The sequence below is a fragment of the Athene cunicularia genome, assembly GCF_003259725.1.
Source record: "Athene cunicularia isolate RWA chromosome 1 unlocalized genomic scaffold, athCun1 chr1_part2, whole genome shotgun sequence".
NCBI lineage: Eukaryota > Metazoa > Chordata > Aves > Strigiformes > Strigidae > Athene > Athene cunicularia.
This window is the reverse complement of record NW_020799092.1, coordinates 3,998,672-4,012,580: the sequence shown is the minus strand read 5'-3', so window position 1 is coordinate 4,012,580 and position 13,909 is coordinate 3,998,672. Positions and strand designations below refer to the sequence as shown.

Below are 13,909 nucleotides of genomic sequence, written 5' to 3'. Positions count from 1 at the left end.
TGGGGTGCCGGCAACGGCGGTCGCTTTTCACACCGCGCTTCCCGCCCGAAGTGCCGCGGCAGAGACCCCGGGGCGGCTGTCGGGCCCGGGGCCGCCGGCCCGGCCTGCACGCTGCCTTCAGCGCCCAGCCGCCTCACAGCCCGGTGTGATGGCAGAAGGCGCTGGGGAAGGTGTGGCGTCTTGCTGGGTGCCAAGCCCAGGGCCCTGGCACTGTTTTGACCCTGGCGCTTGTTCGGAGCCCCCAAGGCCTGCCAGGATGTGGGGTTCACTCCAGGCCGAGGTCGGGCCTCGCCACCACGCTGGCTGGCCCATACGGCAGGAGGCAGGAGGGAGGCCCATGCTGGCAGCTGTTGGGCCGCTGGGCTTGCCGAGGGTGATCGGCCGAAAAGGGGCAAAGGTTTATCAGGAAGAGCCCCTGTAAAGCAACAGGACTTGTGTAGTGTCTTACCAAACTATGCATTTTACTTAAGATGAAGAGCAGATTTTGGCCCTGTTGAGAAGAACAACTGCTGCACTTGTCCAGCGGAGAAGCCAAGCGATGGTCCTTTTCCTGGGGTTTGTAGATAGGGACAACTTCCTGGGGGGTCTTCCCCTGCCCCCATGATTCAGATCATTTTGAGATGCTGCCTTTTCTCACCGGGTGTTGGATATTCTACCAGTGTCTTAAAACTGCCATTATTAGGATTTTATGATTGTTTAAGATAGTTTAAATTTGATACTGGTGCCTGTAAAATAGCCTCATATGACAAGATCACATGCCAACCAGTTCAGGCCAAATAGCAAGACTTGGCCTCAAGCCCAGGGTAAGAGCATTGTAACACTACTGCCAGCTGCAGGGATCCTTCCATACCCATCCCTGTTTTGTTCTGGGCTACTTTTCACTAAGAGAGAAGGATGAAACACTGTTACTTTTTTTTTTTTTTTTTCCCCCAGTGAAAAACAACTCTTAAATGTCTAATTACAAATGACCACTGTGTTTGCTTTGGAGGAATATTTTAAAAAAAATTTTCCAAAAATTTCACTGTGTTGGCTAAGTAAAATACAAAACTATATTTTCCATATAATTCTCTATAATAGGGTTACCACAGGAATATAAAAAAATAAATATTTAAAACAAGATTGTCTGTGTTCAAGTGATGGGCATGGCCAGGAATTTGAGTCATGTGCAAACTAGGATAAAAAGCACAAATACACAGTGCTGAAACAGAGAGGAGTGCAGATAGATGACAAAATTGAGATGGAGGCAACGGGGGAGTCTGTATTTGGAAAGATTCACTCCCACATACACCCAGCCCAGGGATTGACAGAATTTTTTTTTTGGTGTGAGTTAAGTTCAAATGAATGGTGATGGTGGAGCAAAAATCCTTTCCACTCAGAGAACAAAATTATATCTCACGCTACGTTTTTAATATAAGAGTTCACTGCCTAAAAAAAAACCAAACAGGAGAGTTGACTGGACCTTCAGTGACAGATTCCTGATGGTAGAGGGCTCTTCAATCTAACATTTGGTAACAAGATGCAGTGGTAAAACATTAAACCTAAGATTCAAACCAGAAACCAGGAGCAAATTTTTAAAAAGTAGTCAAATTTTATTTTACTGTGATGTATGCATGACAGATATGGGCAGGGACAGATCCATGTAGAAAACAAACCTACCAGAAGGTGGGTCCATCAACTCATTGCTGAGGTAACTATCTATCTTCAAAGAATTATATTAAATTTATGACCTGAAGAATGCAGAAAAGGGCTACTGAAAGCTAAACACTGTTTAAATTAATTGTCTCAGTGTCCACAGACATTTGCTCTAAAATAATGTTTCTCAGAGGTGGAAAGGATGGAACCCATAAAATTCCTCTTTAAGAGTAGACTTGCATCACTTCAAAGAGCAGCTCTGCTTAAGTAGTAGTGAGCTTCTTCAGGCCTGAGGAGTCCAGTGCTTGTCACTGCATTACAGCTATGCTTGCTGAGCATATCAGATACAGCAACTAGAATAGTCCAGTGGTGCCAAGAAGCACAGCAGTTGCACCCAAGAATGCATAGAGAAAAAGCTTGTTGATTGACACCACAGGGCAGGAAATAGCAGACTTTATACTTTTTTATGGTACTGGTGGTCTTCTTAATACATATCAGTTTTAGAATACCAGGCATTTTTTTCTATCCTCATCCCAAACAACACTTCCCTTAGGACGCAGACCAAAGAAGTAATGGTATGGTCATTAATACCAGTCCAAGTTTAAGATTGGTTACATACGATCTGAAAGCTGTGGCTGTTGGTTATATGTTGTCTGCTATTTCTGTCTATATCATGTTCCTGAGTGTAAGAATTTGCATTCATTAGGCAAGAGTGTAAGCCCTACAGTACCTCCTGATTTCATTTTTCCAGGAATCTTTGACCTTCATATCTGTCTATTTACACCTAGGTTGTTCTGGTTTTTGTGTGCATGTTCTTACAAAGCCAGTTTGACAAAAGAAAAACACAGGCAGCTGGTTTGCTCTTTTTGAAAATTTGTTTACTTGAACAAAAACACTGTTCAAAACCATAGAAGAATTATTTTGCACCAAGTTTTATGCTTTGAATACTGACCTATATTTGACAATGGTGAAAGAAGTAGCTCTGCTTTGAAAGCCACCAATGCACAACATACCTTTGCAAAAGTTTCACTCGCTAGTTGCTATTTTTTCATGTGAGTGATGATTTTATTTTATGTGCATCCCCTCTGCTTTGGTTGCTTTTTAAAGCTGTTTATTAATATAAATGCCATGGTGTCAGTTAATGAGTAAGTCATCAAAGTAAAATCTGAGTTCTGCCTGGTTGTGAAACTTCATCCAAAAGCTGAATTGAAAGTTTCTGAGGTTTAAGAAATTCAGATAAATTTGTTTCCTTCATTTCTGTTGCACTTCTGGTTTGGGGGCAGAAGCAGAAGTAGAGAAAAGTATGAAAGTGTCTGATTTTGCAAGACTTCCAGTTTCATTTTGCATGCCCAAGAGATTCAGATAAGCTTTAGAAACCATATAACTTCTGGAGTAATCTCCCAAGATAAATAACAGAAGTGTTGCCTCTTGAACAAAGTCAACGATTAAACAAAACATGTGATACACAGAGGAAAACAATAGAAGCAGCAAAATGGCAACATATCCAGGATTTACATCTGTTTAATGTTATTTTCAAATATATTACAGAAAATCTTTCTTCAAATAAAAAATACAAATTAAATACAACATTTAAAAATCATGACAAATTAAGGTTTTGCTGTGAATATTTTCAGAAGTGGATTATTGAACAGGCTATCACATTTAAAAAACTAACCAAAACAAAAAAAAATATTTTCCAGACTCAAGTGCAGATATTTTCATTTACCTCAAATCAGGCTGCATGTGCCCTACTGAAGTCACCCAACAATTTCAATGTTACAATGAAGAGAGGTTTGATTTACTGGTAGCAAGTCAGATGGTAGAAAGGATGCTTGAAAAGGTATTTTCTTTCTCCTCTAGCTGAGAGCATAAGCCTCCAGTCTTCACATGAAGTAGTCCAGAGAGTTGCTGCAGCTTTTTGAGTCATACTAGACATCCAGTTTTAAAGATATGTGGCAGAATTCTCTGTGCTGACCAGTTGCAGGTATTCCAGGGAACTTGCTTGGTAGCTAGCTACCTGTGAAAGTTCCTGTGTCTTGGATCCTTCACTCTCCCTTTTCTGAACAGCATTGGTTATCATCTTTTCTAAGTCACGTCGTAACTGCTCCTGGTTCTCCCTGAAAGCAATAGGATGAAAAAAAAAAATGCAGTGATTCACACAGTTTTAGTGATCCTCAGTGGTTTTTAAACATTTCTATGCCGTGTTTGTGTTAATGACATTCACATGCTGCTGATGAAAAGTGTGAGTAGACCCAAATTTATGTTCTGGATTTGGGAATAGATTCAGGATTTCCATGTGATTTTTTCAGATAGTATGGATTAGTTCTCTGCACAGGAAGTCTGTAGCCATGTCATTATCAACCTTAAAAAAAATTATGATGATTTGCATGAAAAGGAAGACATGAACTAGATTCACTCCCAATCAAAATTTGTTCTAGCTCTCAACACCATAACTGGCACCAGCACTTCCACTATTCAACTTCAGATGGCCTTCAGTAACAGAGCTGCCACTTTTTCATAAATTTCCGCAGTGTGTCTGGCTTTTGCTGGAATAACCCACATATGACAATTTTAAGGGGCAATTTTATCAGTTACAGCCTATATGACGAATTGAAAACAAAAACATCAGTGACCACAATGATTCAGCTCAAGAGGTACTTTCAATAGTTGAATTCCAGAAAAAAAAAAAAAAAAAAAAAAAAAGTTCTGAGTTTACAGAAGAGATGTACCACAAAAGTAGGCTTGACAGTATTTCCTGCTCAGTCCAGAGACAAACACTGGTATCTTCCATTTAAAAAAATCAAAGTCCATGAGATTCTGTAGCAGATTAAAAGTTTGACTGTTTCTGTTTTGAAAATGTCCTGAGAAAACCTTCCTCTTTTTCTTAGCTTCCTTTTTTCTCTTAGGTAGATGGGAATAAATGGGCAGAAATTTTTATTTGTGCAATGAACATGTTGTGTAAGATTCAAAACTTCTGCAATAGAAGTAGTCTATAACATTTACTTATGCCTTTCACCGTAAGAGATCCCAATATATCTGGCAAATTACAATTTGCATTATAATTGCTTCAAGTTATACTGAAACACTGTAATTTCAAAGCAGAAGGAAGCAAATTCTCACTTAGAGGAGAAAGTGAGGAACTTCCACATTTAGTGAGTTTACAGGAAATAATGCAGTACTCATATGTGAAATACACATGAAAAAAACACAACCATTTATCCTGACTTCAATTTTGCATGGTTTCTCAAAAACAATACTTCCACTATTACTGTATTTTATTCAATACTAATGCAAAATGATAGCTCAGTTCCAGGACATCAATCTCATATTTTTTTTTCCTGATAACTCTTATGTGATAGAAAGTAAGCTTTTGCTCAGTTTTTAAAGACTTTATACCTGTGCAACACTACAGTAACTTTGTCCATCTCTTCTAGCAGAATACTGCTCGAAAACCTGCAAGTTTCATTCCTCCTACAAATTTCCCCACAAGACCTCACAGGCATAACAGAGAGCTGCATATTCAGTTGCGGTTATCCTCTCACTGTACTGACACACAGAGGTGACATTAGGACTAAAGTTTTGGGAGTATTCACATTTTTCATTTTTTTGTCCATCTCTTTCACTTATCAGCAACTTGTCCTGTCTTACTTCCTTTCCAAGGAAATGAACCCATTAAGCATTTATATATACAAATAACCTTCAGCACTTGCATAGTCCCATGTCATGAGTATTTGCACATGTTTATATGCACATACACTGTTAAGCCTTTAACTGCTGGAGGCAAGTTGAGTGGTATAAAAAAACCACAAGTGCCAGGGCAGAACAGTGGTGGATAAAGCACAAAGACTAGGATTTCTCTTCCCTTTTCACATATAAAGACCATCTTACCCAGGAGGAGGTGTTGGGAGATTGTGTTTCTTGTCCTCAGTACCCGTCAACCAATAGGTAATCTCTGTTCCTCTGCCCTAAATATGTATGACAAAGAAGAGATTTCAGGATTAGAATGCAATTTCCTGTAAATAATACTGTATTACATATTGCCATGTTTGTCTTTGTTTTCAGTAACTGACGCTACAGCAAAGGATTAAAAATCAGATGTGAGAAGAAGAGTAATGGGAGAGATAATGCACACCCGCTGCCTTGTTCCATGACCTGAAACACATGTCTTGGGAAAGATGAGCTGTGCTGCCTGCCATCACCTCCCAAGTACAGACATCTGCCAAGTGTAATAGATTGAAACAAATGAATTGGTAGATAGACAGTCAGATAGCAGAGCGTGAGCCAATTAACAATAGATTCAGCTTCCCTTCCATCAGATTAATTGACTCTGCAATTTTCTGTTACAAATGGTGTGTTTCATTTATTTTCCACATCTTTATGTTGCTTTAATTTATGACTTACAGAGAGCTTTTTATTGCCTACACTGTTTTTATAGAAGTGTCTTCAGCCACTAGAGACTGTGATAGCAATTGATCTGTAACCCTTGGTCCCCAGCTGTTAAATAAGTTGTGGGGTACTCTCAGCTATATAATACTTTTATACTATCCCTCTATTTTGTGTTCATGCATATGCATGGTAAAGGTTACCTTCAAGGGTGTTTCTCCTCTCACTTCATATTGGAATCGGCAGTCTGTTCTTTTCAGGATGTTAATAGTGGAACCACTTACATGAATTCTTAAAGCTAAAAAAAAACACCCCAAAACCAACAGATAATGAAAGCTCAATCTGGAAACGTACCACATAGTCATATTAAGTACATGTGAAAACTGGTGCTAAGGAAAAGCTTCTTCTATTATTATTAACATAAATTCTAAGAGTCAAATTAAATGAGAATCAATTACACTGCTGTATGAAAAATTTGACTTCAGTACATAGCATTGTATCTAGGGAGGAATAGCTGGTACAGCCATTGATCTGAAATACAGGTGACCATAGTTTTTAGATGCCAAAAGGGAAAAGAATAATTGGGAGCGACCTATATAGAGAATGGTCATGTGAAGACACGGGGCAGAAGGAAGACAAACTGGCTCTTGGCACTGTTCCCTAATGGTGACGTTGAAGAAATAATTGCTTCAACTTAAAATACACAGTCAGCATATTTACACAACAAAGTTGTAGTACAATTCTAAGTTGAACTAAAATCTACAATTCATAGAGTAAAATTAAATTCCAGACACATAAGTATCATATCTTCCAGAGGAACTCAGCCAGTGATCCAGCCTATATACTCCCTGTTACCAGCACTGAAGCATGAACAAGGAACAACCCTTCATTGCCCAGGAAGACAGTGAAATAATTGGTAATCAAAACAAATAGGGGTTATTCATCTTTAAAACTTCTTCAAGCTGATAATAAATTGTTCTCAGCTGAAAACAGACACTTTGGTCACAAACTAACTAATGGCCTTTGGTTCTGTTACACTGACAGCTAAAACTACATCCTTACGCAAGCCCGAGGATTCCATCCGAGAAGCTGTGTTCACCGTATCTCCAAACAAACAGTAACGAGGCATTTTTATTCCAACCACACCAGCTGCACATGGACCTACAAATGGGATGTAGAGAATGAAAAAAGGCAGATCAAGAGACTATTCCTTTGGATGGTATCTCACTGTTGCAGAGCAGTGCAATGCCTGCTGGAGCTCTGCGTTCCTCACCAGTGGCAATATCCGTACCTCACTTCCCAAAGTATCTAGTGGTCTCCCCTTCCACTCCAAACCAAGCCTAGCTCTGTTAGTCTTGCATAGTCCAATAAGAGCATAAAAAGGACACAGCTGCACAGTGTTAATTGTGTTTAAACACAATTTCTGTGCAGAAAAATGTAGAGTTACTAACTGTCAGTTATGGAAGCAAGAGAAAAAGAGAATAAACTTCATTATGGTGGGATGCATTGTGGTACCTCGAGCAGTTTCCCAGTGCCTCAGTCACTTTCACTGATATGTTCCTCCCCTGGCAGCTGGTGTTCAGGTGGTTGTTGAAATAGGCAGAAATAAAAAGATAAAATTTCTCAAAGTACTTGGGATTGTTGAGCTATCTGCAGTTCTCCTTTGATAAAAAGTACTTTTATGGATAAATTAAAACATTAATTCCCACATAGGCTTGACAGAACTTTTGACACCAAAAGCATAAAACACAGGACTGCATTTTTTGGCTAAACAAGTACAGCTGGCCATGGCTGATCTTCACTTTGATCAGGGAGGAGCAATCTGCAAACTCTTATTTGATACAACTGACTTAATAATACCAGGAACAATGGCGGTTGCTCTACCTGGCTACTGACTTAAGCTGTGAATGAATGGGAATGGGCTGTTTCAATACAAGGAAGAAAACCAGTGGTTTATTCACTTCTGTTGCTCTTCCTCCAGCTACATTGTTTTCAACCTGGTTCTTCATGAGAAGAGCAGCTGCATATGATGTACTACCAGATCTTCTGTGGATGTCTACTCTGTTCAAAAACAAGGTACCAACACTGTCAATGTTGATCTAGCATTACTGCATACCAGAGTGAATTCCAATGCGAATCCAAACAGGCAGATCCGGCAGATGTCTCAGCTCAAAAGATCCCATGAAGCTGAGAATGTCCAGAGCCATCATGGAGATGTCTACTGCATGCCGGTTGCCATTCCTCTTTGGTAAACCACTCACCACCATGTAAGCATCACCAATGGTCTCCACCTGTGGAAACAAAAGTAGAACTCACTATCTGCAGACATAGCAAATTACATATTTAGTTAAAAGCAGAAAGGTTTTATCTGATTCCCTTGTTCATGATTAAACATTTCTTCCCTGGACAGCAGGATTGATTAGTTTAAGGTAGCTGACACCTTTTTGATATTTGAGTGTTTATAACTGTACCCAGCATTCCAGTTAATGAATCTGTGACCACCGAGTATAGAAAATTTGGTATAAGTAGGCACACTGAAATCATATTGAAATGAGGTAATCTTGACCTGGTTTTCTCTCTTTTGTCTTTGCCTAGAAGGCAGATTCCCAAATCCTCCACATCACCACATTTGATTTGTATGTCCCCTGGTTGTTAACTAAGCAAAAGTGTGGAGCTAATCACCTTGTAAACATCATGATGGTCAAGAATGTGGTCAAAGTTCTTGTAGATATCATTCAGCATATCTACCACCTCCATAGGAGTGCTGTATTTGCAGAGAGTGGTGAAGCCAACAATGTCACTGAAGTAGATAGTGACTTCTTCAAATAGCTCTGGCTCTACCAGGCCAGTCTCCTTCAAAGACTTTACTACTGGCCTGTGGAAATAGAGAAGGCAGGAAGACAGATCAGCAGTGTTTATTATTAAAGGTATTTTTTCATGCAACCCAACCACATCATTGCTTTCTGTGTAGGAAACATCAAATAGTTTGCTGAAAACTGCCACCGTCGTCACATTTTAGATGCCCATAATGCCTTTCAGGCAGAAACCTCAAAGCACTTACTAATGATAATTAATGTGCTACAGCCTTACAAAATCCAAGTGTATTAATAGCCATGAGGCACAGGCAACTGAGCTTCTTGGCTAGTGTCAGAAATAGGGATATTGAGTCAAATTTAAAGCTGAAATTCTGAAATTTCTGACATGGAGATCTACATTCTACCCACAGAATAAGTAAGAACAGACATATTTTTCTGTTTCCCTATGCAGAAGTAATTTCATCCTGATAATTCCATCACCTCATCCTGATTTCAGATATCATAGTCTGATAATTTTATGGAATAAAAATTCAATACCACGATAGTCCATATCTATTCAGAGGGACCTTCATTTTCTTGCATTTCTAAATCCAGGAATGTATCTGTTCCTAGTGTAGATATTACAAGAAAATAAAAAAGACCCAGAAAATTATAGGTGTTGCACAATGCTGTGCTCCATGTACAGTAAGGCAGTAATAGAGTGGTAGGAACAAGATGGAGTGGAAGGAAACATGTATTCCTTGTCTCACAGTCTGCACAGCCAGATCATTTCAAATTTCCCCCAAACTGGATTGAACAGACTTTTTTTTTTTTTTTTAAGATGAGTCATAAAATGACTACTTAAATACCCTTGAAACTAGTAATGACATATCAGAATAGTTTTACTATTCCAGATGTATGCAATACCTAAATTACTGGTATTACCAGTATTATAATATCAACAATACTTGTCCTATACCATACTCTGAAATATCTATCTAGCCCAGTCTGGCCCAGTATAGTTCAGCCTACCTCAGCCCCTCTGTTACATTGCTAAACCCCAGCCTGAAGTTGGACTTCGCTCCTGCTCTCCAGTCAGAGACACTCCTTCTACATAGCAAGGTGCTGGAGCAGAGTAGAGCTCTGTCATGTGGAACCACTATAGATCTATGTGTTCCCAGTAAGGCAGTGAAAAAGAGGTTTGTGCTGGAAAGGGGGATCCTTTGTGTGAAGAGAGGTTGAGGAAGATAATGGGTCCCAGTACCATCCTGGCATGAAATTCCACCATAGGGTGGAGACCTCAGGGACAGCTGCTTCTTCTTTCCTCCCTAGCAGGATCAGCTTAGAGGGGAAGGAAATAGAAGATTAATACTAAACCCAACCCCCACTCTCTAAGAATCAGGTGATATATGTAAATAAAATGCCCATGAAAGTCCTCCTGGCCAGTTACCTTGGAAGTAACATGAAATTAAGTCTGTCTGCTCTGTCTCGCTCTGCTTTGTACAGCTCTGTTCTTTCCTCCACCAGGTGCTCCAGGTTCCGGGAATACAGCTGTAGTCGCCGGATCAGGGTATCCATGTAGCTTTCATTGGTCTGGCCATGGTAGTTACTGCAAATAACAGAAATATACAGGAGCCAGCAGGAAAGGTTGATGGAAGCCCATTGTTGAGAGAGGCAAAAAAGAGGTAAAAAAGGAGCAATGGAAAACTTCTCCAGTGTTTGACTTCCATGTAGTTAGAATGCAGTGTCTCAAGTGCATCATCCTTTTTCTTGCTTGTAGGGCTTATGTATATGAATTGAAAGTCTGTGATCCATGCTTGTCACTTGGAGCTTTTAATTCTTAAAGCACCCCTAAATCACCTAGCCCTGCTAGTATTGTCATCTCCAGGTACCTTGGGTAATCCATGAACATTTATTTGTAAAAGGTAACTGACAAGCTGCAATACTGAGAGGAAGCTAGAGGTAGTAGGTAGAAAATTGCATTTAGCATTCAGGTAGAGACTTAAACCAGAGGATTAAGACAATTTGGGGCTGCCTGTGTAGAAGACAGAACAATTCAATGGAACAGTCAGCAGCCTCTGGACTAGTTTTGCCCACAAGATCCTGCAGACTCCAGAATTATGGTAGCTCAAGCCATTCATAACTCCTGTTAGTCTGGGCGGCCTGTGCTCACCAAAGCAGTCTGAAAGTAGATGGGGCCAGACTGACTGGGAGGGTTGGACTAGTATTATACCCAACTGGACTTTAAAACCACTCTAGCTTTAAACAAATTTTTATGTCAGAGATGAACCATCTTAGAAGCCTCATGAGGAGAACACTGTGCTGCATGTGGCAAGAGGCAGCCTCTTTGCTTTTGTAGGATGGAGGCTTAGGAGCTGAACCAGGATGTCTTTCTATTCAGCTGCAGTAACATTATTCAACTGATGCATTCAGTTATGCATAATGCAGTTGTCCTTCTGCACGTGTGAAGTGTAAAATGTGAGTACTGTTGGGGTTTGTTGATGGGCTTTAAAAACTGGGAAGCAATTTCCCAAGAGAAGTGATTAAAAGCTCACTGTTTGGACATGGAAATAATTAACTCAGAACAAACTCTGTAGGAGCAATGCAGCGCTGGCCAGGTGAAAGGCCTGTATAACCGCACAGGGTTTATCCAGCTATGGCCCTTATTATCCCAGAACTTTATACCAACAAAACCCTGTAATTAATTCTTCTGGTGAGTTACAACCCAACACTTCTAGTCAGCTTAATTCAGGACCATACAAACTCATTTATAGCACAACCCAGCTCATCCAAACTTTCTAATCATCCTCCAAACATTTATGTGAATTCATTTCCTGAAACTTAGATGACATGAGTCACTATTCAACTCCTGACTAGAGACAGGGGGTGAATTACTTGAATGGTTTAAATCTCTAATTATCCAGCTTGCTACTTTCACAATGTACCAATTTGAGGTATGGTGATCATCTTTCTTACACTCATTCAGCTAATACATGCATAGATGCTCATGTACACACATGCACATATACGTGCTTGCCTACTTTTCTGTCAAAGAATAATAGAGGATCTAAGTGAAGACACTCCATTCTTCCACTGAATCATAATCACATCATCTTACACATTTAAAATGTAAGCTTTCTAACACTTAGGAGGAGTTTGGAGCATCTTAAAAATTGAGCTCCTGATTGAGGAGCATCTTAAAAAGCTTGGAGTTTCTTAAAAAGTTTGGAGCATCTTAAAAATTGAGCTCACCTGAATATTTTAGCCAGAGTACTCTCAATTTTCTTAAAGTCAGGCCTTTTCTCTGGATCTTCCTCCCAGCAGCTCTTCACTAGTGTATACACCTTCAAACAAAAATTTAAGGAAAGTCCACCTGAGTAATGGATATGGAAGGATAATGGTGCTGAACAGCACTAGTTCATTAGGGAATATCCGGTTACGCTTGACCGGCAACATATTAAAACGTGTGACTAACTGGTTTGGGTCTATGGTTAGGACACTCACTGCAGACATCTCAAACTTAACTCTGTGGTGACTTGTGACATGATCTTAACTTGAATTTGCAGTACATAAAGGAAAAGCAAGAAAATTGATCCAATCTTGCAGCTGGTGCCAGATACACTTATTGACATGGAGATAAATGCTCTGGTAATTATATATACAATATCCTAAGTTTGGGATTTTTCTAAAACTGGAGATTTAGCCAAAAAGATTCGGGTTCATTACTAAATATGTGGATGTCTACAATACAGACCTTTTCACCTGAGCAAGAAGCCTTAGGTGCTATATAATCAGTGGAGAGAGGTATATTTGAGGTGTGATTCTTAAAAATATCTAAAATAGGTCAGAAGAGTGGCACCATATAAGCATCCATTTCTTTTCAGTGAAATAGTTTTCATGAGCTGTATTTCATTTCACTGGTAGCAATTATAGAATACCATTTTTTCCCATGAGGTTAGGGCATTTGGCATAAAATGTGAATAATTTTCATCCTCCCATGATCATGAGATCTAGTCTGGCCAGGAATTCCTCCCTTCACCCAGAAAATGCCTTGGTTAATTATTAGCTTACTTCCACATGTCTTTCTCCCACTGTTTCCAAGGACAGGTCTGGTCGGAAAGGCTTCACTCCTTTGCCACTCTCCACTCTGTAGAGTTTCTCTAACACAGGAAAAAGATGCAAAGTTTTAAACAAAAAAAAACCATAAGAAGAACATTCCTTGTGGATAGCATCCTATGATGTTATGAGTTACTGTACAAACAGAAGTCTTGAAGACAGTTCCCTCATTTTTATGTGAATTTCAACTTTGAAGCTTTTCTAAACATATTGCACAAGATCAAAACTGGCTGGCTTGAAGGCCCCTGAAAGCAAAATGAATAGGAATGTACACGAGTATTTATTGGTCACGGTAGACATAGTTATGGCATCTTCCCAAATGAACACTAGGCATTATTAGTGTGCCTCGCAGCATGAAGTATAGCTATAGTAAAAAACAATGTGAAAAGCCCATTGTGACTTGATCAAAAGTGTGGAGACATACAACTCTCATCAGAGCAGTTCAAACCATCCTGCAGATGCTCAGCTTCCTTAAAACTAGGCTATTAATGTATATGGTTTAAAAACACTGCATTTGCTAGCTCATTTGTACTCTTATTAATGAAATCCATTCTATGAAATGTATTTGGATTCTGAACTCATCAGAATGCAGGATGCTTTTGCACAACTCAATTTAAGCACAGTAAGAGAGAGCTAAAGTAAAATCTCTTTGTCCTTCCCCTCCAGACCTCAAGAGGGAGGGAGTTAAAAAAGAGAAGCAATTTTTTACCGCTGGGGAAGAGAAAGAGAAACAGAAAGGATCCGTGAACAGGCATAAAACACATTTATTGATAATGTCTGATTATATTTGGGAGACAATTTTAATGAAGGACCCATATAACAAGATGAGGAAGATTTGTAATCGTGATGGTATGTGTAAGTGTAGGGCACCTAGGGATGCCTAAGCATGCCAAGTTTACATGATCTTCTAAAAAGATGCAGTAGCTTCCAGCTTTGTGGTATAGAAATTACAGACTAGAGAAGGAGCAGGAGACTTGAATTTC

The 13,909-nt window shown here is 39.6% G+C and overlaps 1 protein-coding gene across 1 annotated transcript in view; it reads right to left on the bottom strand.

Moving 5' to 3' along the window:
• Positions 1-3,574: 3,574 nt before the first annotated feature.
• The window catches only part of GUCY2C (guanylate cyclase 2C), a 53,281-nt gene continuing 42,946 nt past the window's right edge, over positions 3,575-13,909 (bottom strand). The window contains exons 19-27 of the mRNA XM_026868584.1: positions 12,882-12,970; positions 12,063-12,154; positions 10,261-10,419; positions 8,698-8,890; positions 8,132-8,306; positions 7,078-7,176; positions 6,219-6,313; positions 5,521-5,597; positions 3,575-3,749 (exon numbers count right to left, since the gene is read on the bottom strand). Coding sequence (XP_026724385.1) covers positions 3,575-3,749; positions 5,521-5,597; positions 6,219-6,313; positions 7,078-7,176; positions 8,132-8,306; positions 8,698-8,890; positions 10,261-10,419; positions 12,063-12,154; positions 12,882-12,970 — 1,154 coding nt within the window. The remainder of the gene's footprint in view (positions 3,750-5,520; positions 5,598-6,218; positions 6,314-7,077; positions 7,177-8,131; positions 8,307-8,697; positions 8,891-10,260; positions 10,420-12,062; positions 12,155-12,881; positions 12,971-13,909) is intronic.